This window comes from Strigops habroptila, chromosome 9, assembly GCF_004027225.2.
Source record: "Strigops habroptila isolate Jane chromosome 9, bStrHab1.2.pri, whole genome shotgun sequence".
Lineage (NCBI taxonomy): Eukaryota > Metazoa > Chordata > Aves > Psittaciformes > Psittacidae > Strigops > Strigops habroptila.
This window is the reverse complement of record NC_044285.2, coordinates 29,505,141-29,530,014: the sequence shown is the minus strand read 5'-3', so window position 1 is coordinate 29,530,014 and position 24,874 is coordinate 29,505,141. Positions and strand designations below refer to the sequence as shown.

Genomic DNA, 24,874 nt, shown 5'->3' with positions numbered 1-24,874 from the left:
TGGAATATGCTTTAATAATTTAGAAATAGCCCATTTAAAAATTAAAGTTAAGGAGCGAAATAGGATAATAATTTCATTTTGGATATGCTTCCTATTCTTCTTAGGAAAGAAGAATAAGTAAAGGAAGAGGCAGTTCTCCAAGCTGGGGAGAAATCTTGATCCAAGATTTTTTAAATGTCAAGGTATCTTGTCTCAGCTCACAAAAAATAGAAGGACTTGAGCTCCTATCTTGGCTGAGGACACCGGCAGACCTGGAATTAGGATTTCAGTCCATACATAACAAAGAGTTTGTACTTCTTCAGATCATTCCACCCAAGGATTTCAAGCTGCTCAAGATGCCAGTGATGTTATTACACAAAAAGAAACAGAGATAAATGGCTTGGTCAGAAAAAGGATTCAGATCTGATCCCAGCCCTGTGCTTTAGCCATGAGACCTTCTCACAGCCTCTCCCTGAGAAAATTAGAACTTGGGAAACACCATCTCCCTGGTGCTTGTCAGAACAACCTTTAATGAGCGTCAGCCCTTCTTTTCTCAGAGCTGACAGACTGAAGATGTTAATTTTCTACTCATACAGTCATGTTCTACAGGAACATCACCGCTGTTTCTAAAGGTTGCCCATTTTCACACATTTATTCCTCACAAACGGTAGGTCGGGTGTACCTCAATGCAGGTTCGTTGCCAGCTTTGGGACTTTAAGAGCAAAACTTTCTAATCCCACATCATTGTTGGAAGGTGGATGCGGGCAGATCAAAAGCTTTTCTAGATCACCAATTTAAACCTGGAGAAGGAAGTAAAAATATAGTTGATCTTCAGTAAAATACAATTTGAGAGAGTTCCCAAGAAACCAGTGTGCTCCTCATGGTGGTACCCACTGGCACTGAGGAACCTCTCCTTTCGTCCTAGGTAGGTGAACCAGGAGTCGGGAGCAGAGCCCATCAGCACATAGTGAGGCGAGATGCACAGAAACCTCACGTACCTACACTGAAAGGATATTTTTAAATAACAACCTCTTTATAGTTGGTTCCAAAAGGACTAATGCTGAATACTTCGAGTACCAACCCAAGAACACACTCTCACTCCACACACCTTCTGCTTTTAAAAGCTACTTCAATAGCTTCTGCTTCCACCACAGCTGTACTGAGGCAACAAAACTCATTCTGAAAAGCTGTCTTTAGACTGAAAAGAAATATGGATTGGAAGACAGAAATGAGCAGGGTCTCTGCTGGGCTATTTTTGTGCATACACACAAATACAAATAATACATCCTGGGTTAAGTAAGGAGAGTGAGCGGGAAGAACGGAATGCTGGAAGGGATATCCAGCAACTCCTAACACACCATTCTACAGAGAGACATGACCAAATCCAATTGCAGCATGCATGTCACCAACAGTATCTATAAGGGACATGACAACACGGATAAACAACGGGAGTACATATCAAGCCAAGTTGTACATGCACACGTGACAGACATCAGCACAGAGACGTTAACAGACAGGATGAATCACAAAACCAAGGTGCTTTGCCGTACATGCATCCGAAATTATTGATAGCTTAGGGACAGTAAAACGCAGCAGGAAAAAATCTCTCACGTCAGTTTAGCTTACATTTTGAGACAAACCAGAATCTCTGGTGAAAGAGCTGTTTCCGTGGCTGAGAGCATCTTCCTGAGTCTCCCAATACCTTCTGTTTTAAGGATATAATTAGGACAAACAGCTGAGCAATTCAGAACTCAAAGGAAATCAGGGAGACAAACTCAGATTTGTGATAAACACAGCCTTCCACGGAAGAACTACACATCTTTTAAGCGTATGGGAAGGTTGACGAGACAGGATGCTAAATTTGGTGTGCTCTGAGTTCTGAAGAGAACTTAGTCCAAAAGATTTCCCAAGGAATTTCAAGAACCCAACTTCCAGAAGCATGGTGGTACCTACTGTCTGCCTTTCCCTAACAAAACATCTCTGTGTCAAATATGTACCATGTTAGCGAAACTAAGTATCTCCACCTACCCAACAGGAACATCTCAATATGCACAATGCTAAATACAGTGCACAGACATATGACAGATAAACACCAAGACAAGTTTCATAGGGCATGGGCATGATTTTGAAGTCAGATTCAGGTTTACACCAGAGTCAAACCCTTTAAAACACTGGAGTTCAAATCAGTTTAAATCATTGAAGCAGATTCCAGTTTACGCTTGTGAAATCAGAACCAGCCACACTGACCAAACACACAAAGTCACAAAATGAGGATCGCCCTGAACACAAATGCATTTGCTGAGAATGACTGGTGAAAACTGTGCTATAGGGAGATAAACTAACAGTATTTTTAGTTTAGAAACTTTAAAAAGCTAGAAGCGCTGTGTTTGTCCAAATCACTTTTCAGTGGAACATCCATAACACCAAGTATCTTGCACTACCAACCAATAAAAACACTAAATAAATTCTAGCATTTGCATTTTCAACACAGCTCTTCTGTTGTCAGTGCAGGTAAAGGCTACCACTTGCACTTTTGTGCTTCTCATAACCTCCCACCCATCAGCTTTCTCTTCTAAAATAAGTCCTTCTCGCAGAGGATTGTTTTCCAAAATGCGCACACTCTCTCCCCTTCAAACACTGCAACTCTCCTCCTTCAAAATCTCATTGGTCCTGAAAGAGGAGGATCATCTTCCCTCTTGTTACCATCCTTTGGAAACTTTGCCTGATTCTTTTTGAATAAAGCCCATTTTTTTCAGTTTATCTCAATTAGTAATTCAGAGAATGACTCTTCACGCAGGAACCTAGAACACAGATTGTGCGAGGAAGATTTACCAGTGTGGGATAAGTTCTCGGAAGTCCCTCATAATAGAGCAATACCAAGAACACACACTGAGAATGCAAAGTGACAAAGGGCTTCAGGGAGCACAATTTAAATTGGTTTAAACACAGTAGCAGCAAGGGAGGCAGTAGGTTAGAGCATGTTCATACACCTGAATTTAAATGATACTCAAGCAGTAAGTGCTGCAGCATTTTGTCAACCAACTTTTGACACGGAACCAATACAACATTGTAAGCAAAGAAGCCCCTGGTGTTGCCTGATGAGTTTGATGCCCAAGTTAGTGCTGGAGAAGCAGTTGGAGGTTGTGAAGTTCATACATAAGGAAACAAGTTATTCATAGCCTAAACCAAAGAACAAAGCTAAACATTGACTGAGATTATAGATGAAAGTGCATCTCCTTGCTAAAAGGAGGATAGAGGAAGAGGCACAATACCAACAGTATCCTTATGGATCCAGCTGCTGAAGAAGGGTTTGATGAAAGGCATTTGAGCCAGGACAAGATTCTTTATGGCTTGAAGAAATCCCATTTCTCCCCAAGAACCTAAGAATCCATGTTTTCCTAAAACACCACGCTCCCTCATCTGGGTCTTGTCCTAACAGATGAGACTGAGCTCTCGCACAGGCATCCATACCAAAATGAGTTACTCAGTTTTGATGCAGGATCATTGGTCTCAGTGGTTATGCTGTGAAGGGAAAGCCAGAAGGAAAAGTTCTCACACAAAGGGACAGACCTGCCCATCAATTCCAATGTATTAGATAAGCAAGCCTGTTTGTGAGTAAAGCACAAAAAGCCTCTTTTAACAAGGAGGAGTAAAACTAGAAATAGGGGCCCATTTACAGCTTGAGAAGAATCTAACAGTTGCTCAGATATTGTATCATCCTGATGCCAAATAAATAACACCACCTCCTTTGCTCGCATCTGTAAGCACAGAAATCCCCCATGCACATTCCACCCTGCTGAAAGCATTTAGGAAAACAGCAGGATACTTTCTAAAAGCATGGACCTGGGGTGAGAGAGAAGAATGGAGAGAGAACCCATACAAGCAGACACACACAGAAAGAGAATGAACCCCCCTTTTCATTTGTTCCAGCATAGGGATTGAAACAGTACCCGAGTGAGAAATGAGGAGGACTATAGGGGAGAGAGTAGCGAGCACCAAAAGAAACAGGGGTGGGTGTCACAAGAGTGTAAAAGAATTGGGGGGGGGCGGGTAGTGGAAGAGAGGAAAAAAAAGAAAATAGAGAAAATGATAGAAAAGAAAGCAAAAGCAGCAGGAGAGAAGGCAGAGAGGCGGCTTTCAGGGCTGTTTATTCTTCAAAAGCTGTCAACACGTTTACAATGTGCTTTCCATCCCCCTCCTTATTTACTGGGCTGAGCACACAAAGGAGCAGGAAAGCAATCACACAGGAGCTGCCGAAGATTCACTCAGACATAGAACAGAGGCGCCCTAAGAGAAAGGAAAGTGCTTAGTGATCCGTGTACAGCAAACCATGATGGGAATGCTACAGGCCTAGAGTCTCTAGAGGGTTGGGAGAAAACCTGCAGTGAGCAGCCTCTCTGCAGAGAGCGCACTCAAGACTTCCAGGCAGCACAGATGCTGGAGGAGAGCAAGTCAAACTGCATGGGGATAGAGCTGCATATGAAAATGCACACAAGCAGCTTATCCCTGAATTCTTTAAAGGAAGAGCCCCAAATGATTTAGGCAGAGAATAAATGTTTCAAAAAGCATCTGTGGCAATTTGCACATAAACCCAGTGCCTGAGGCTCAGGAGCTCAGCCACATTACAGTGACTTAACATCCCATCACCCAGCCTGGACTAGAACAGTCCATTTTGTGTCACATTGCTGGCAGGTACCACAGCTTGCCTGGTACATGTTCACTCATTAAGCTGTGAAATGGGATGATCATGTCTGAGCCTACACATCTCTGAATGCTGTCAAGGTTAAAGTAGCGTTTAGAGCCTGTGGAAGGTACCTGCAGCTTTTTTTGAAGACCAACTGTGTCGGTTTCTATGTCTGTGGTGAGCCTGGAAATGGAAATTAGATGCCAAAATAATGAAGGTCGGGTTTGTTTTTTTAATCTTACCTTCTGCTATGCAGACTTTTTACTCCTACAACACAGGAAACCGAGAGAAATGAAGCAGCATCATAAGACATGCGCTTTACTGAACATTATTTATGTACTTCAATACCTCTCTTGCCAACTGTAATTACCTGGCAGTTACTCGGGCAGGTCTAACAGCCAGGTACAGATCTCAGGAATCCTGTGCTGAAAACCACATCACCATATGCTAAGAAAGTCATAAAAGACCTTCTAGTCAAAAGCAAAGTTTAGGGAAATCAAGCCACCATGAGACTAAAATCACTACTTTTATTCTAAAAGCCATAATGAGGGAAAACCATTGGTACAATACAAATCATCTTTCTTGGAAGAAAATACTTGGAGTCTTTGTTCTTTCAAGATACTCATCCTCCAGAGCAAGCCTATTACTGATGCCTGTTGTTCTTCACCCAGACTGGATGTATCCTCTGACTAAAGAGCACATAAAGAGCTCACTCACACACTCTCTCAGGAGCCACAGCACTACAAATAAAAGCTGTCCAGCGTGTATTATTAATGAGTACTTATCAGAGGATCTCGGGCTAGAGCCAGACAGGAGTTTGGCTGTGCTGTGATTCTTTAGAGACGAACCCTGAGCCAGGTCAGATCCCTCAGTTTCTCTCACTCTTCTCTCCCCTGTGCAAAGATTTGTGATAAGCCATTTTGCCACAGCAGCCAGGAGGAGACTGCCCTGCCCTGAAGGGTTTATCACTGAGCTGTAACCAAAAGACAAAGGGAGCCACATGAGCAGATGCTGGGTAGAGGCACAAAAACCTTAAACCTCCAAAAAGGGCAAAGCAAATTTTACTTTGGTACCAGTGAGATGCTATTAGAAGAGTTCAGGAGCACACATATTGGCAGTTGTTAGAGCTGCAGCACAAGCCTCAGAGGTTCGATTTTCTGAGTGGCTACAGCTGTACCACCTTCTAAATCCTTGGGTCCTGATTTATTCATGGCATTAGGAATGCAAAATGCAAGCAGAGGGAAGTAGGCCAACAAGAGAATAGAAAGCAGGGACACAGAGCAACCAGTCTCCTCATTCCAGCTGAAAACAGGTTGAAATTATTAACTCTTTCAGAGCAAGCTCTCTCAGAAAGAGCAACACAGCCTGGTGTGTAAAAATGCACAAATGAAGCTCTCTCCACAAAGTAAAATCAGAATTAACAAAAACACAAAGCAAACATAGCTTCAGAAAAAAGGATTCAGCTTAACTCTAGCCTGAGGCATCTGCATTCGCAAATACATAATGCGCAGGGCCCATGTGCCTGGCAGGGGAGGGGTTAATGGCTTTGGTCCTGTGACCCATGGACCAGATGTTCAGCTGGTGCAACTCAACACAGATCCATTAGGAATGAGTGGAGCTATTCCTGCTTACCCAGACAGGATTCTGACCCTGTACTTTGAAATCCTATCTAATACCCACTCAAGAGATTTTTTCCAAAGGGAAAACCTCCCTTTTTGTGAGCATCTAAATAGACGACTGGAACAGCTACAGAATGTGGTTAAGCTGAGGTGACCATTGCCTTGGCCTTCTTGTCAGATTACAAAACTCCTACATTTTAAGTATGTAGAAGCCTCCTGAGAAGGAAGGCCAGGCAGGAATTGGAGCAAATCATCAGCTCATGGGCAGACAGGACACAAAAACCAGCATTCCCTGAGATCGGCTGATACTAGAAATTTGGACCTTGAAAGAGCATCCTCTAAAAAGAAAACACACACTTGAGAGCAGAGCCCAGTGACATGCAAGCATGCACTTTACTTTCTAGTGAATTGTATTGGATATAATCCCCTGAGGAAGGGTGCAGGCCTGACCTACACTTAAATATTCTGGGATGCATTGACAAAATGAACGTGAGTCTTAAATGACCTTTTCATCCTGTATTGTTCCTATCAAACAGTACCACAAAGCAGTTGTTTCTGCTGCAGTTTCACAGTGTACACATATGGGCAGCACCTTACAACAGGCAGAAACACACACTAGAGGTAAATCACCTATTTGTCACCTACCAGGAAACAGACGGCTCTTGCCTATTTCTGGTTCAGTCCTCAAAGCAGATGCTGTGGTCAGCCAAGACTTTAAGCATATGCTTGTAACAGAAAATGGTCTACAAAATTTACCAATGGGATTAGATGGTAAAGAGCAAGCAGGAAAAAGCTAAAAACTAAAATAGGTAGAGCAGCACATTTCCCCCTAAAAGGACCATCCTTCCATTGAAGTCAGGTATTCTGAGGAAAATGAAAATGTCCAGATGTGAAAGATGACAACCACCACCAAGGTGTCCAGAGGTTCAGAGTCACGTCAAGTGCCCAGCAATAGGAGGCACATCATCGCTACATGGGAAGGTTTTTAAACAGCCATCTTGACCAAGAGGCTGACATTGCAGGAAACCTGTCTACCCTGAGACTTTATTTCTGCACCTCTAAGCACCCAGTCTATGCCCTTGAAAAATAAAGTTGTACACAATTTGTTTAAAGACTTCTGTAACACAGGGTATAAGAAGACCTGCAATGATGCAACAAGAGTCTGCTGTAACATGATTCAGTTTGCTCAAATAACCACCACCCTCAAGGGAAAACTGATCTCGGAAGCCAGTAACTCTACAACACTCAGTGCAGCCTAAAGGATTCTGCTATAAGCCCCTTCAAACACATTTACACATTCTTCAGAATCAAGGCACCTTTCACAAACGAAAGGAAGCCTCCGGCAGCCCCTTCCAACCTGACTGGAATGCTGAAGAGCCCTGCTCCTTCCACATCAACTCCAACCAGCACCCCAGTAACATGAAGTCTTCCTGGCAAAGAACGATTCTTTGAGATGTTCTGTATTTGCTCTTCTGCCATACCCAGATCTGTAACTGGGTCCGTGTCTTCACACCAAGGGCTGTCAAACCCTCCAGCCCTATTCCTATATGAAATCCCAGTGGATATGAAAGTACAAGTCTAGTCAACATCTGAAGGCAATGGTGTGAGTTGTCCTTAAGGAATGCAACACACATTGCATTCCTTAGGCTTTCCAGCACAAGTACCAGCATTTCAAATACCTTTCGGAAGATATTCATAGTGTGAAGGATGAAAATTCATGAGTTTTCATAGAAAAATTATAAAACCAACTATGGAGCTACAGAGCTCTCCTCCTTGGATCCTTAGCCAAAACCTTTAAGGAATCTAACAAACAACAGACAACAGTATGATAGGGATTGCCAGCCAGTGGTGGCGGGATAGTCATCAGCCAACAAGCTGAGCTGGTCCAAAACAACAGGACCAGCCTTTAAAGGAGATAACTGCTTATATGTGAGGAACACATCTTAAAACACATCAACAGGGGGAATTTGTAATTTGTGGCATTTCCTCTGGTGAGAAAATACAACCCAGATGTTTGAAGATCTGTTTCTGTCAACAGAAATTAGCAAACAGCCCTTACACAGGCTGGAGTAACACAGCAGGATGAGAGAGGGCAATACTTTAGTCTAAGCAGACCTCCGTGCAAATCTCTCTCAAAGTCTTCAGTGAAAGATTTTCTTATTCTCTGGAGTGAATATATATAAATATATATACACATATGAGAGGATGGAGACACCAAACACATCCTTCGTGGTTCTGGAATCACTCTCAGAACTAATTACTGGATTAAAGTACAGATTAAAGTGCAAAATTCAGGGTACTCTGACCCATCTCTCAAGTTGTTACAACCTTGTTTTACAACAGTGAAATCAAATTCGCTCAAATTCTCGAGACCTCTGTTCAGCTTCACCCAACCTCTACCCAGTGTTAAAATGAAATGACAGGAGAAGGTAAGTTTTGTTGCAAAGTTCCTTCAAAATATCACATTGGAAACATTTTACAGAATATAAATTATATCTATATGTACACATATAATATACAATACATACAGAGCTAAAACCACATGAAGGAAAGCTGTTTGCATTTCTCAAAAAATGATGAGCCAGTGGGAACATTTTTGCTGAAGTCAGCAATAAATCCAACTGAGCACCAAATCTTCCAGTTGCAGTAGAAGAACTTTATAAGCAATTCTAGCAAAAAGTCTCTTTTGGAAGCTTCACAATGAAAGTGAAGCTCTGGAAGGTCAGTTTGGTCAGCCTGTTAACAGTCAGTATGTACATGCTGCAACAGGGAATTGGAAAACTCATAATGCTACAATCCAGAACATATATGGGATTCCTGAAAGACTGATTCAACTGATTCTCATCACCTACTGTCAAGGAAGGCAAAGGTCAGGGATCAGCACTACTTACAAATGAAGCAGCATTGCTCGTTGTGATTTTGAGCTGGAAAATGTTTTTCAATCAAAGCAGATACTCCAACAGAGAAAAATGAGGATGATACATAACATCTGAGCTCAGCACTCTCAGACCAGAGAAGTTCAGCAGGGACAAGAGGGGGTTCAGTATTAGTGAGCCAAGCCAGCAGCCACGACTACTCAGCATTCCTTCTGTGTCCTCACATTCCTAAAATAGATGTCAGTACAAAAATGCAGACAAGGGTAATTGCTCTGTTTCTTTCCTCTGAGGAAGGAAGAATTAGTGACACAGTCCATTATATTCTGCTTTCTTGTACCAGATGATACAAAGGCTCTGGCGAGTCCCAGGTCACATTTCCGTATTCCCTGCTTTACTCCGAGAGGTCTGGGAAACACGATTGATGCTGCTTTCAATAAAGAGCTTCAGGCCCTCTAAACCTTTTGCGTAGAGGTATTCCAGATACCAATTCCACTTTTTTCCCTATAAAAATAGAAAGAATAGTCAGATGTGCAGGACATAGCTTTGTCTCTTAGGCCATTCTGAAAAGTTCTGCCAATATTGCCTTCCATACTTTGATATCCATCCTAGTCTGTAAACACCCACAAGTATACAGGGTCACATCCTGTTTCCAAATGCCCAAACTTAGCAGTTATGTATTACACATTCTTAGCTTGAACATAACAAATTATGAGCATCTTTTATAATTCTGAAGATGTTTATAAATCCCAGTTCCAAAAAGAGCAAAGTCTTTTGGATCAACAGTGAAGATGTCACAAACCAAATCAACCTGGCTATTAAAGCCTTCCTTCCATCACTAGTGGTGATTCCTGCAGATCAGGTTTGAAGTGCACTGTGATACAGGAAAGGAAACAAACTGCCACTGTACTTGCTCAGCAGAGGATCCCTGTTCAAGCTGTACCAAAGCTACACAACCATCCCAGAAATTTAATATTAAGTTTGTTGATAATAGAAATTCTGGTTCAACTACATCAAAAATACAACTTGTTCTACAGAGAACAATAAACAGCATTGTCCTGATGCTGCACTGACTTGTGGAGAAACCACTACCCACAGATGGCCACATACAGAACTTCTCAGATGTTGATGTTCTCCTGTTAAGAGACTGAGCCAAAATCTACAGCTGGAATTTTCCCCTTTCAAAACTTTTATAGAGCATTTGTGGAATTGGTGACTATTATCATCTCATCCTCTCTTACAGCTGCTGAAAACTTCATTAAAACAAGAAATCTTACCTTAATTAAACTGAAGTTGAAGGTGGTATCACCTGGACAAGCCTTAAGGAGAGGGAGTAAAAACAGTATCAAGTCAGATAAAAAGTATGTCCAGAGTTGCTGGGCCTCTGCTTAGTCCCCTCCTAACCCAGGAATTGTAGGTGTGCAAAGAAATTCAGAGATTTTTAAATCATGCTTCATAACGGGCTTCCAGTATCATACCATGTTCCACAAGTGACCAGGTAATGCAAGACCCTCTTGCCCCATTGCTGCAGCATTACTGGACAGCAACAGAAAATATTTATAGGTGCCTTTAACCGTTGTGTCTCTGCAGGGGAAAAGTCACCCCGCCAAAGCATTACACATAGACGAGCAAGAGGAGAGAACCTACAACCATTTAGATTGTTGCTTGTGTTCTCCAAGTGTGCTGCAGAGCAGTGCCCTCTGGTGCTCAACACTGATGTGTTTACGACGGCACCGCAGCTAAGGATTTCTCCTGTCAAGACACACGTGCAATGCTGCCAAGCAAAAGCTCATTGGGTTCTGCAGGAGGAAGAATGCAAATGTTCTCCCATGTGCACCTGTGTACAGCTGAACTACGTGTTTCTTGGCTTTCTGCAGTTTAACTGTTTAGGTCATGCTGCATATTTTGTGGAGCAGGACGCACTGTCGGGAAGCGTTTACTGAATTAGTGATTCCTTTCATTATTTAGCCATTTTAGTTCTATCTTCAAAATGATAAGCACAAATTCACATCTAGAACTGTTACATCCATGCTTTCATACCACACAAAGACTATTCAAATTGTGCTATTGATCTGACACGCACACAGAATGCCAGAGCAGCTTTTGAAAGCCCAAGTGACTCCACAAGTCAGACTCCGTGCTGAGACATGTCTCTAGAGAAACTGTCAAGGCAACAGCCAGTGCTGCCAAAGGCCCAAACGTTGGCCTCCACCATTACCTGCTGCAGGAAGAGGACAGCATAGCCTATCATGGCTGGGTGGTAGACAATGTTCAAGCTGGTTCTGTGTTGCTCCATTGCAGTTTTAGTCAGCAGTTCATCCATACGAAGACCTTGAGGATGAATATCCTTCTGGAATGCATTGGATGTCCACAGACAACCCACCATAGCTGTTATGTACTGGTTGTACTCTTGGTATGTCTCATTGCTGAACCTGAATTGCTGTATTTCCTGAGGGACAAGAACACAAATCAAAAACTAGCATCCTTGAAGCAGTTGCGTGCTCCCTCCAGTCTTTAAAAGAAGGTCATCACAACACCTCCCCTCCAGACAATCCAACTCCTTGCTAAGGTCTGTTCCAGCACATAAGTTCATCCACAATACCTTTTTACTCTGCTCATTTTCTTTTGCAGCCACCAAGTTGATTCGATACCTGAGAAAAACAAGCAAACAAACAAGAAAGTTAGGGGCCTGTACATTTTTACTACCTACCAGTGTGGAAAATAAGCTGGAGGAATGTATTAAGAAAGCTTATTTCCTACACAAGAGAGATCAGACTTTACTGATAAAAAGGAGAGAGATGAAAAAGAATTCAAAGGGACTTTATCACTTGGCCTTCCCAGGCAGAGCAGTGAGACAGTTGATAATACTAGTTTCTTCAATGATTAAGACATGCCCAGTTTCCTTGAGACAGTCACCTTATAAAGGCAACACGTACCTATTGACATACAGCCTTAAAATCAGCAGAGAAATGCAGAGTGTTTTTAAGAAAGGAGCCTTTCATTCACTAAGCAGCAAAACAGAAGCACTGTTAAGTAATGCAACGTGACAGATGCTCTCTATAAGCAGCACTGGCTCCTCTGATTTCCCAGAGACCATCCTGTCATGTTAATTACCCTGCAGACTCCTTAGAGAAAGAGGCCACATGGAGAGGCCTGGGCCAGCTGTCAGCGGTTGGCTGCTCTTCTAACATGCAGCCACTGGAACTAACAAGGCCAAGAGCAGCAGCCATGGTGGGGGGTCCTGCAGAGCTAAACTGTGCTGCCTTTGCACCTGAAAGCAGCAAGAGGCAGTCCCAAAGTCCAAGAGTTTGGAAGTTGCAGAAGTGCTTCCTACTCAGCACATGTAAGCGTTTCCTTATAAATTCAGTAGTCTAGTCTAGTGGTCAAAGCACAGGAGTGAGAAGTTGTTTCCTACTAGTGATTCCAGCTGGCTGATAAGTTCTCTCAAAAGAATACGGGAACTCCTCCCTTCACATATCAAAGGTATGGAAGTAATACTAGGAAATAAGTCAAAATCCTGCTATTTTGGATAACAGACTGAAAAAAAAAAAGATAAAGTGGGAACTACAGCTATAACATCCTGTTCCATGAAAGCTCAGAACAGCTGGAACTTCCACCTTTGCCTTGCATGGTAAGAAAAAGATGATGATAATAATTTCATTGCCAAAAGACTGAAAGAGAAACCAAGGAGTCCCTACAGCCCACACCATTTGTAGTACCTGTACATAATGTAGCAGAGCTGATTCAAGCTGACAGAATCCATGCTGAGGAGCATTGGGTAGAAAACTCCAGCAGGAGGCATTATCAACAAAGGCAGATTGTACATCAGATACATGTCACACACCTGTAAGAATGAAGCAAATTGAGGCAGATTATTACTGCCATTAACAAACCCCAAAGGCTCTAAGAGTGAAGGAGCATATAATGCTGCATTCCAACCAGCTCCAGCAACTTCACCCAGGAGGGAAGGCCAGGGTGAAGCAATTCCATTTGCTTCTCGATATGAGACATATCATCAGTCCATCTCTCAGTCTCTGCTTCAACCACTTAGGTATGCCGTATGTTTTGTCATGGTTACTTAGAGCCAAACCCAGACATGGAAGTCATACGGCAATAAGCAGAGAGAGGACGTGAGGAAACTAGAGAATAGGCTTAAGCCTATTTGATGCTCTTAGCTTGTCTCCAAGACAAACTGGGGAAAGCTTCCTTTTTTAAGGAGAAAAAAAAAAAAAAAATCAGGATATGTTGTTTGAAATTGAACTGAACATTGTTCTTTTCTATAAATTAGCATTAAAAAAGCATGTTATGACATATTGTTTCTTCCCCTTCCACAGTTCACCTCTGACTTAAGGGCAACCACTTTCTAGCAGCATATTTAGTTCTGCCTGTGGATGCAAGAGCAACAGTTATCACCTGTAGATCTACCAAGTATTTGGAATATTCTTGCATTTAATCTCAAAGTTCTGTAAACTATAAGGAAGATGTTTTCGTGGTCTAGCTTAAAAACTGCAAACAGCCTTTGAGTGTATTGGGATTCTGAAAGCCAGAAATGAACAGGATACGTACAGTCTCATAGAAATCAAGGATGAAGTACAGCAAGAATGTATGATTGCTTTCCAAACGCAGGGCAACTGTAGAGATCATTCCAACAAAGTGGATCAGTTCAGCCACCACGTTCACTAGTCCAGAAATGGTTGTATTCCTGCAGCATGAGGAATACATGACATGATGCAACATGAGTATATACACCTCTTCGTAGGCAGTAAAAAGCAGTAAAAAAAGAGATTGAAGTTTATCCTTCTGCCCCACAAGCATTCAGCAACATAAATTTGCTCTTCAGTACACCCAGTAACATACTGTTACCAATGTCATTACAAACCTGACCCAGCTGTCAGTGCTACAAGGATTTGACTTCTGGACATTTCAACCTTCAGTGTCCATAGAAATATTTTTAAAGAAAGAGAGAAGAGGATTGACAAGGGGTAAGGGATTCAAACTTCAACAGGGAAGTTCAGGTTAGATATAAGGAAGAAGTTCTTTACTGTGAGGGTGCTGAGGCACTGGAACAGGGTGCCCAAAGAAGTGGTAAATACTCCATCCCTGGCAGTGTTCAAGGCCAGGCTGGACAGAGCCTTGGGTGACATGGTCTAGTGTGAGGTGTCCCTGCCCATGGCAGGGGGTTGGAACTGGATGATCTTAAGGTCCTTTCCAACCCAAACCATTCTGTGATTCTATGACAAGGCAGCTTACAATACACAGCAGAAACATGACAGCATTATTAACCTTCTAGTTTTTCTTTATGCTGGTAATAGGGTTAGAATATATCTCTAAATACACTAGTGAACAATGCACCGAACTCTGCATTTATTTCAGATAAACTTACGAAGAATGGATTTGAGAGTCAGCTGCTGAATCCAGATGAACCATCTGCGAATTTAACCAGTTCTGCAACAGCCTCTTCAGGCTTTCAAGAACACTGCACTGCAAGAGGCAAAAACAAAACCAGGTTGATGGCAATTTACAAAAGTGACTAATACTAAACAAAAAATGCCATGAGAGTTGATATATACAAGGGAAGATACCAAGCATTTCTCAGGACCACAAAGAGCAGGGAAATAACTGCATGTCCCCTTGAACTGAATGTATGCACCACCCAGCTTCTTCCTGGAGAACGTGGGTTGCAAATACCGAGCTAAAATTGCAATAAATAATTGCAAACCAACTAGTGTCTTGTGTACTCTCAGTTCTTTTTATTTCCTTAGTGCTTCAGCTGAATTTCAGTCAAAAAAAGAAAATATCTTAACGGCACCCAAGTTCCCCCAGAAGTTACAATGTAAGTACATACTTTACCCTCACCTGGGCACAGACCTCTCCAGAAGTCCCCTATACAATCCCTCAGCCTGCTACACCTGATAGAAGAGCAGATACAGTATCAACCAAAACTAACCAGCCACTGTATTCACTTAAATTACCTTAAAGTAAAGGGATGATGTGAAGAAGAGCTGTGCCAGGGGATCATAGAGATGTGATTTCATTTCTGAAAATAAGATGAGAACGCAGTATATCATCTGGAAAAATTCTATCCCTCAAGATCAGCCTCACTCGGAGGATCACACGTACCAGAGAAGCTTTTGAGGGGGATCCAGCTCACAAGTCTGAGGACTTGTGATCGGCAGCACAAGCCATCCCAGAGAGGAAGGCTCCTGTACAGGAACTCTTCACAGGGAGAAAGTCCCTCCTACAAAGCAGAAGATGAACATTCAAAAACTAATCTCATATGCCTGCACCTTGCCATGCTCACTTCCCCCTGGAGAAAGAAAGAGGCTTACACCTCCTTCCTGCCATACAATTCACCAGGACATTCAAATTATAATTCTTAATATCATTCTTAAACTACCTTTCCTGCAGAAAACAAGGTCATCTTCAGAATATCAACTTGCCTTAGGAATATGTTTTATTACTTGAGACAGTGTCACTTCCCAGAGATATTACTTGAAACAGGTTAAGTCCCCAAAGCACCCTAAGGGGAGACATCATGAAACCCTTTGCTTCCCCAAAACAGGCACTTACATGTAAGAAAGACTGTGCTCTGCAGAGAGTTTCCAAGAAGTCCTTGAATTCTTCTTCATATTGGCTATTAGCAGCCACACACCAAGTACATTCTAAATAGGAGAGAACACTGTATTCAAATATCAGCACAGCAAGAATTAGCACGATCAGAAACAGAATTCAGTTCTCATCCAATCAAGATGTAATTATCAGATTATCACTATAAATCTGAATAGCAAAGTACCATTAGTGAAAGGTGAAAAGCCTCAGACATCCTTTACCTCCCTACCATGCAAGGTAATATTAAATTCCTACCTTCCTGAAGAGTCTGGCCCAACCAGAAGTGGAGCCTCAGGTAAACAGATTCATCTTTGACGCAATTCATGTAGTGAAGCAATAAAGGGTTTGTTAACACTGAACCCATCTGGGAAGGAAACTGCAGGAGAAATGAAATTAAAAAAAGAGTTCTTCAGTATTTACATCAGCAAATTGCCAGAGAAACTCATTCTACCAGAGCTGTTCAATCCTTCTACCAGTAACAAGATCACCTCAGGACTCATTTGTCAAGCCCAGGTAGGACTAGATGCTCTATTAGAACTAGGTAGCCCACACACTGTTCACATATAAATTGGGCTTAGAGGAATAACCTTTGATCTCTCAAAACATTCAGTGACCTTACCAAGACCTTCCAGAAACTCACCTCTAGATGGTGGATATTTTGTAGGAGCTGAGGAAAAGTCTGCAGCTGCTCCACTGGAAAACGCTCATCTGTACTGTACAAATCACTGTTCTTTTCCCTGACCTCTTCTAAATGATTTCTGTGTGTACTGGTTGCAGGAATCATCAACTGGGTATTCCACTTCTTTAGAAAAGAAACACAAAAGAATAGCAATGACTGTTTCCATTGCAATCAAGTGCAGTGTTCCCATAAAAACCCTGTTTTGCAAGAAAGGCTTTCATTATAATAGGAACGGTGGATTTCTGTATAGCTCCTCCACCCTTCCCAGTGCTGGAATAAAGCCTGACTCCCATTATTTGCCAATATTCATAATGAAAACAGCTGCTTGGCACCGTCTAGGATCTACCTTAGGCCCATAACCTACCCTTTTCCGTGACTGAGGTCGAACTGTGCCTAAAAACAGTGGCTGGGGCACTGGAGAGTCTTCCTGCTTTCTTTGCCTTATTATTTTGATTGCCGCTTTCCATGGGCCCTCCACATTCTTGAAGTAAGTCTGAAAACATAAAGCAGACATCTATGCAAGAAGTCAAACTAAGACGAAGCGACAGAAAGATCAGTTTCTATTCTCATAAATGTCATCACAGTGTTTATACCCTCAACTCTGCTTGACAGACCAAGCAGCAAGGTTTTCACAGCACAAAACTCTCAGTGGTCCTCAGTTTCATTACCTTTTGCCTGTAGCTCAACAGTTATGCTTTTATTCCCTTCTGAAATTATTTCCCCTTTTTTTAGAAGGGATCTCTAACACTTCTGATTTATAATCCTTATTCAGACAAATCAGTAATTCATAGAGTAAACCTGAAGTATACATTAAAATAAAAACGACCAAGGTATGCTTATACCAACTTACTGGGAAGGCTTCCCAAATTCAGCATCAGTGATAGCCACCAAACAGAAAAATTCAGTGAGTAACCAAATTCTCAAATTACTGTAGATACTACAGAAAACAAAGAAACTTGGAAAAGTGAACCCAACACCTTTTCTGCATAAAACTTATTTTCTGTCACTTCAGTTGCAATTGGCCTGTAAATTCTAACTGAGTGCTAAAGCATCACAAAAGTATTCAGATTGGTTTGAGCCCAGGTAATCCAGCTCTTATTACAAAAGTTAATATAGTGTGCTCATAAAAAACAGTTGAAGATGGTTTTGGGTTTTAACCTTCACCACTAAATCATGCTATAGCTTAAACAGAAAGCTCAGTACAAACAGTGTTGTAAGTATTGATTCCAGGTAGACTAAACCTAATTCCTTACCTTTGTTTTTGCAGGAAGGGTTATGGTCACCAGCTCAGGACGAAAGAGCTTGTAAAGTGATAGTAGAGCCTGCAGATGAGACCTCATTCCCTGCCAAATGCAGAACAAGAGGAAAAACATGTGAGGTGTGTTCTTAGTGTAGAAACCGCACACTGTATTCTAGAAGCAAAAACCCACCACTGATTACTAAAAGCTACATGTCAGTAAGTGACCACAGATGAGCAACTGAAAGGAAGAGCAGAAACTGTCAATGAAATACCATAGGAAGGGGACTGAAGAAGGAACTTGCTGTAGTCATAACTAATAAGAAGGAATTTAACAATCAAAACTATGAAAAATAGTCTCCTGACATCTAACTGCTGAGAAGGATTACAGGTACAGTTTTCTCTTACAAAGAGCACAGATCCTGCACAATCTTATATTTCTGAGTCATTTCTGCTACCACTTGAAAAAGATGTTATCAGATAAATGAAGCCACCCCTTGCTTCAAGGGTTTTACTACACATAGCCATAAAATCTATAGCTGTGTGCAAGTCATTGCATGTGCTCACAAACATGAATGAAAACTAGGCAGGCACATGCAAGACAGACAAGCCCTGATGCGACAAAGACTATAACCTACAGCTCCAGTCTAACCCTGTCCTCAGACGCTAAGCCCCTCTGCTCCATGCTGTAAGGACATCAGTCTTACAAGCCACATTATTAACCACAGGTCAAACTCTACAAGATTCAAAATAAACTCACCAGTTTTGCTTGGAGGTCAAGCAGTCTCCTAACCCGAAAAGGCTTGACTGGAGATACAATTAAGAACATAATGGAGTTTAAAAACACTACATCAGACATTTGAGCAAAAATTAAATATCCTGTTTTTTTACAGAAAGCCCTTGCAAATGAAGCAGAACCAGTCTTATTTCTAGGCTAATAGAGAGTTTCCAATTCAGAAAGTGCTGCACAAATCAGGCTGAACTACCACTACCACTCATACTTCCTGCCTAAAAAGCAGCATATTGGCTGATCATTGCATTAGCTCCATTAGGACAAAAGTTGATGCCAGCAAACAGAGTAAGAAACAAACTGATATTCCATCTCATACAATTGCATTGACTCACCATTCTCCTTCCTGGTGAGCAAGTAGAGCAGGTGGCAGATGTAGGGGCACTGCAAGGAAAAGGCAGCAATGAACTATCCTGCTGGTGCTGCTGACCAGGAAACAGTAAAGCAACATACAGGATTCACAAGCTAATGTTGGTTTATTCAGTTGACTCCTCAAGTCATGCCTGTGTCCCCATGGGGCAGAGCACACCTTACTTCCCTTAGGAAGTAGCATGGTTTTTAAGTGTCACATATGTCAATTTTATTTAGAAACATTACCTGCACTATGAGCAGTCCCTATAGCAATCAAGCTGTTCAGTGAGCTTGAATCTTGTTATGGGAAACATGGTCTGGATATTTTAGGAGTCAGCAGTGGAAGTAAAATCACATTTTCAATAAGAAAGGCACCTTAGAATCAAAATAATTCATTAGAGCTTCTATAGTTGAGGCTGTAAGGGGCTTAAACCACTTTCACACCAACTTTGGTGCGCTTTCCAATTGGCCCATCATGCCTGAAAATGCTGTTTTAAACAGTAAGAACTTAAATCTAGTTTTACGAAAAGAATATAACTAATGTTCACCTAAAACCATTAAAAACTTTGCAAGAAATATAACTCCTAGCCTTGGGAACTTTTAAACCACAAAATAGCCTAAACTAAGAATATCTGCCTAACATGACCACCCAGATCATCTTAATGTGAACTGAATCCAAACACTTCAACATTCCAGGACCTGGGTTTTACAGTTGCCATGTAAGAGAAATGTCTTGATTGTTCATTCTCATTTAAGCTAAATTTCAAATCAGTTAAGTAAAACAGCATTTGGAGTTTCTCACCTTTAAATCAACATTGCTCTAAAAGGTTGTTTTCTTTTTGCCCAAGGTATGCAAGCCGGTTTCTCCCCAGAAGCAGGACACTTCACCTGCTAATTTGTGACACCAAAGGCATTCCCAGAGACTGCAGCAGCATGGTTATTCTTGGGAATTTAGACCAAATATACTGTCACTCTGATGCAAAATAGCAATTCTTGGAAATGTGTTTAAACAACCAAATCCCAGCATTGAAACGGAAATAATCCTCCAGAACCTCCCTGGTTCTGAATCTAAATCACCCAGCAACCTTCAAAGGCAAAATGAAAAACCAGAAATAACTCCAGCCATCAGAAAATGGTCTCTAACCAACAGCTACTCCAGACTAATTCTAACATTAACATGAATACTACTAAGGAACATTTAGGTTTATTTTTGTCAATTCCATATATTCTTCAGCTCTCCTTACCATCTTCCCATCTTGCACGAACTGAAAGAAGATACCATAGAGGGCATGAAGGTCTTCCTTGTGATCAATGAAGTCAAAAACTGTGATCAGCCATCTTAAAAAAAGCACCTGCAGAGAGGAAAAAAACCCCATATTACATTAAGTGATGGGCAAAAGCCAGCCAGACCAGTTACCAGTCAGTTTAAGAGACTCAATCATTAAGGATATGTGCCACTCTCAAGGACAACATAGGTACAGATGAACAGAACTGGGCTAATTCAGCTGTGGAAGAATGTCTGCCAAGAGCATCAACTGCTAAATCAGAATGGAAAAAGCAGCTCAGTTCTGAGTATGTGATGACCTCAGATGTGATCTGAGGGCTCCTCACTACAAGAAAGACATTGAGGTGCTGGAGCATGTCCAAAGGGCAAAAAAGCTGGTGAAGGGTCTGGAGCACAAGTCTGATGGGGAGCAGCTGAGGGAATTGGAGTTGTTTAGTCTGGAGAAAACGAGGCCCAGGGGAGACCTTATCACTCTGTACAACTACCTGAAAGGAGATTGTAGCAAGGTGGGGGTCAGTATCCTCCCAAGCAGCAAGTGATGGGTCAAGAGGAAATGGCCTCAAGTTGTGCCAGGGGAGGTTTAAATTGGATATTAGGAAAAATTTCTTCATTTGAAAGGGTTATCAAGCACTGGAACAGGCTGCCCAGGGAAGTGGCTGAGTCACCATCCCTGGAGGTATTTAAAAGATGTGTAGATGTGGCAAGTGGGGACACGGTTTAGTGCTGAACCTGGCAGTGTAAGGTTTACAGTTGAACTCAGTGATCTTAAGGGTCTTTTCCAACCTAAATTATTCTGTAACGTAAATCTTTGAGCAGACTATGTGAGGACAAAAAGGACTATTTTGCCAACCTTACGTCATGCTGTCAAGGCCAAGGTACACAGAACCTAAGGGATACCTTGCTGAAGTTGGTCAGGAATGCCTCCCATAGCTGAAATATTGCACAGAAATGTTGGCAGAGAAATCATTCATAAGGAATTCAGAGATACAAGACACACAGGAGCTGTGCAAATTTCCACTCATACTTAAGTAGTGCCCTCTGTTCCCACTGCTGTTCCAGCAATGGGAGTGTCTGCCAATCTTTCTAAAGGACAGTATCTTTATGTAAGACCTTGTATATTAAAACCTCAGGATTTTTGCTTCCTGAAAAAAAATAAATCTGCCCTCATCATTCCTGTGCAGAAGCAATAACTACTGTAACTATTTACTGAGTTACCTGGATGTTGCTTGAGCATTTGCTGACACACAGCCAAGATACAGATGAAACCACAGAACTTTCTGGTATTACTGACTCTGGAATTAGGCTTTTCAGCAAACGAGTATTCACTGTATCGGCTGGAAAACAAACAATTTAAAATAAGATGGTGCTCATGTATCAGGTTCTTCAATATGGTTCTGCAGCTTTGCTCAAAATTCCCTCTGGACAAGATTATTCAGCACTTCACTGCTTAAAGAGCACACACGAATCTAGTGGGGACTTACCTACACCTCAAAATGATGAGAAATATTCCTTTCCAGCTTAAAGAAAATGGAATATTGAGTATTTTAATACTGAAACAGCTTTAGACTCTTGGCAAGACAAGCAAAAATAACACAAAATTCTGGTAATACTAAACAACTAATTCCTCAGCAAGAGTATATGAGTGTAAGCCAAACACCAGCAGATCAGTGTTCTGGAGAGAAGTTAGCGATTTAAATCAAGAAAAGCACAATACGAGTTGCATAATGGAGAAAGAATCCTGTACGCTCCTCTTGTGTTCGAAGGGAAAGTTTAGGGTTTTTTTTTTTCCTCTGAGTATTCCATTATTTAGAAGTATAAATGGTGGCCACCATGTCTAAGAACACAGCATGAGAGCTGCACTCACAATGCTGAACTGATTGTTAGGACAGCATTTTAATTTGGGCAAGTTTCACTAAAACAACAAGTCAGTTTCTTCAATTATTTTGATCTTGGGTAAAAGAAACCTCCACAAACAGTTACAACAAGGAAAAGACAATGTCACACTTTCAGCCTTTCAGACACCTGCAACTCTGGAGAAAGGAAATAAGCTTTTCAAAAAATATTTGTTACAAGTTATCGTATTTTTGGGATACCACCCCCCATAGCAAGAACTGAGGTTATTTTTAGTGTGAACTCAGGAATTATACTGATGCATCTCAGAAAGATGAATTTTACGCTGAAGTACCTAACAGGACAGTCCCTGTAAACACGTTATCTCAAGCAGGTTTGATTAGAGGGGAAAAAAAGACATTCACAGAAGACACATTAACAGTATATAAACACTTACCAAGTTTGCCGCTGAGTGCTGTATTTAGCAATACACCAAATGCCTCAGGGGGTAACCCTCTTTGCAGGGCAATGCTTTCCACAGTAGCCAAGTGTCTCTGCAGAGCACTGCTGCTTTTCAGCGAGACGCGGTCTTGAACTAGGGGGAAAAAAAAAAACCCCAAAACACAACAAAACAAGGATGAAACCAGTTCTGAATCGAAAATGAACCATTTAAAACTTCTCTGAACTGTCCTTACATCTATCGTTTTCTGTTGGGTTCATTACATAGTAACAGAAAGGGAAAATCTTTTGAAGGCATTAAAGAAATGTTACAAAGTTCAGGCATTAAAGAGGGAAAACAGCAAATAAAATTATTATTCTTGTTGTTATGAAGAATTTAGTTGTTGTCTTTTTAACCTCAGGCAGCTAACCTGAAAACTGCTCTTACCTTTTGCAAAGTAGCTCAAAGCTGGTTCAAGGGAGTCTTGCTTGCTGTTACTTTCCTGGTAGTTGAGAGATTGATGACCCTGGACACTTTTTTCAGGGTCGATTCTCCCCCCTTTTCGCCACGCAGAGAGATCAGTCTGGATTTTGTGGCGATCTTGCAGAGGCTGCTTTGGGGTCTTACAACTCTTTTTTCGCTGCATCTTTTCAAACTCCCAGCTGAGACTGAAGAATTTTACTCATTTGTCACATGGGTTCCAATCCTTCATTACAGACAAGCAAGAAAACAGATAAACCTCCAACAGCTGAAGAACATCAGAGAGCCGATTCCCTGCAAGAAAATAACAGATTTTAGAGGGATCCTGCAAAATGTAACAGGGTAACTTCAGAGGAAGCCATTTAGAGCCACCTGCCCCCCCAAAGGTCATACAATATACTCAGAAGATGCATAGACAACAACATATCAAAACTCCATTCTCTCTTTGATTCAAAAAGGGAAGAAAACAAATCACAGGTAAAAATTAACACAAACTCATTTCAAGTGTAAAGGATATGATAACATTTCATATAGCATTTTGACCCAAACCCTAATGTAATCAGAAAGTTAGCAAAACACAATCCACAATTTTCTTTTGAGTTTATTCTGTACATCTCAGTTGCATTGCCTGTATTGCGTATGTCAATGTAAACAGTCAACAGGTCATGCTTTCTTTGCAAGGCAATGTACAGCTTTTAGATGATCATAACAACACTTATTTCCCTATTTTACAAAAATTAGATTCTTCTGCAACCTAAGTAACAGCCAAGATTGAAAAAAATATATATATTTTATAAACTCCCCAGTGAAGCAGAAAAGCTACCAACACTGCAGAACCGCCTAGCCTTGAGTGAAATATAACCATGAAAAGCAGCATTTTTTCCTCAGTATGCTGGAGAGATCAACCTTTTACCCACAAAACATGTAATTTTGCTGCAACTTCCTGAATTTGTTAGAATATGATGCATGTCCCTGGACTGCTGGAGCCTATCTTTTGCTCCTAAGCTTTCCCAACACAATAAACCAGAATGATTTTCAATTCATACTCCCTGTTCAGCTCACACTTCCTTAAGATGTTAGAATCATCCCTATTTTCCTATAGGTTTGTTTGTCACTTCCCTGTGCAGCATATCAAGAACAAACCTCTGGCTAGGAATGTCAAGACCTCCTCTGAAGCACACATGATGTACACGCACAGGGCATTCGCATTTACAGATGACAACTACTCCAGGTGAAATGTACCCCCTCAGCATTAAAGGACAATACCAAGCACATCCCAACGCCCACAAAGATGCTTTGCATGATGGTGACCAAAAATAACTGAGCAGTGAAGACTCCTGACAGCGACTATACCATGCTCAGATTGACATGATGCAGAGCTGCAGAAGACCCCAAACACTGGAATCTTGCTTGGTGCATCTTGAACCACCTGAGCATGCTCTAAATGATTCAGGAAGCAGAGCGAGCCAACAGCCCTCAGTTATCACACTCTGGAGTACAGCAACAGCTTTCTCACAGACTCCTTGGCACCTGGTTTTGGGGGATTTATTTAGTTTTCTTTTGTCTTGCAGGACTTCTCCCAGAAAGGTATGGCGGGGACGAGCGCGCCACCAGACTTTAAAGCAGAACTACCAGACAGGCTGTAACACCAGTTCTTACTAACAGCGAGCCCACCACCGCACAGCTCTTCACTATTAGGCTCTTCCACACGGATATGAGGCACGAACATCCCCTCCCCTCCTCCCGGCCGACACCCTCCTCCCTCCGGCTCCCCACACCGCCTGCCCCCGGAGGCCCCGGCAGAGCCGACGCGGCCCTGAGGGAAGAGAAGGAGCCAAGGCCCTCCCGGCCCAGCCCCACCGCCGCGCTCGGACATGCCGGCTCCATGGCTCCAGAGGCGGCGGCCGCTGCCGGGGCTGTCCCTGCCGCAGAGCCCAGAGCCCCCGCCACAGTTACCTCGCCCAGCGCCCGCGCCAACCGCCCTGCAGTTCAAACCTCCCGCGCATGCGCACACCGGCC

At 42.0% G+C, this 24,874-nt stretch overlaps 1 protein-coding gene across 2 annotated transcripts; it reads right to left on the bottom strand.

Annotated features, from left to right (window-relative positions):
- Positions 1 to 8,756: 8,756 nt before the first annotated feature.
- CENPI (centromere protein I) lies at positions 8,757 to 24,874 on the bottom strand. Of its 2 annotated transcripts, XM_030498331.1 has the most exons (21): positions 24,812 to 24,874; positions 22,823 to 23,149; positions 22,394 to 22,531; positions 21,322 to 21,440; positions 20,066 to 20,173; positions 18,806 to 18,854; positions 18,441 to 18,487; positions 17,697 to 17,786; positions 16,808 to 16,936; positions 16,405 to 16,566; positions 16,020 to 16,140; positions 15,726 to 15,817; positions 15,276 to 15,393; positions 15,128 to 15,192; positions 14,539 to 14,636; positions 13,722 to 13,857; positions 12,875 to 12,999; positions 11,758 to 11,806; positions 11,374 to 11,604; positions 10,433 to 10,474; positions 8,757 to 9,659 (listed from the first exon to the last, which is right to left on the bottom strand). In XM_030498331.1, the coding sequence occupies exons 2-21, from the start codon at positions 23,019 to 23,021 to the stop codon at positions 9,528 to 9,530; spliced, it is 2,250 nt and encodes a 749-aa protein (XP_030354191.1). In that variant the 5' UTR covers positions 23,022 to 23,149; positions 24,812 to 24,874; the 3' UTR covers positions 8,757 to 9,527. The 2 variants fall into 2 exon arrangements, with proteins under 2 accessions (XP_030354191.1, XP_030354193.1); XM_030498333.1 differs by lacking the exon at positions 24,812 to 24,874 and having other exon boundaries at positions 22,823 to 23,158.

Coding starts and splice junctions, on each gene's coding strand:
- CENPI (XM_030498331.1), bottom strand. CDS start 23,021: ATGCAGCGAAAAAAGAGTTGTAAGACCCCAAAGCAGCCTCTGCAAGAT. Junction 18,855..20,065: donor TCGTGCAAGATGGGAAGATG/GTAAGGAGAGCT, acceptor TTTTCCTTGCAG/TGCCCCTACATCTGCCACCT. Junction 16,141..16,404: donor AAAATATCCACCATCTAGAG/GTGAGTTTCTGG, acceptor TTTCTCCTGCAG/TTTCCTTCCCAGATGGGTTC.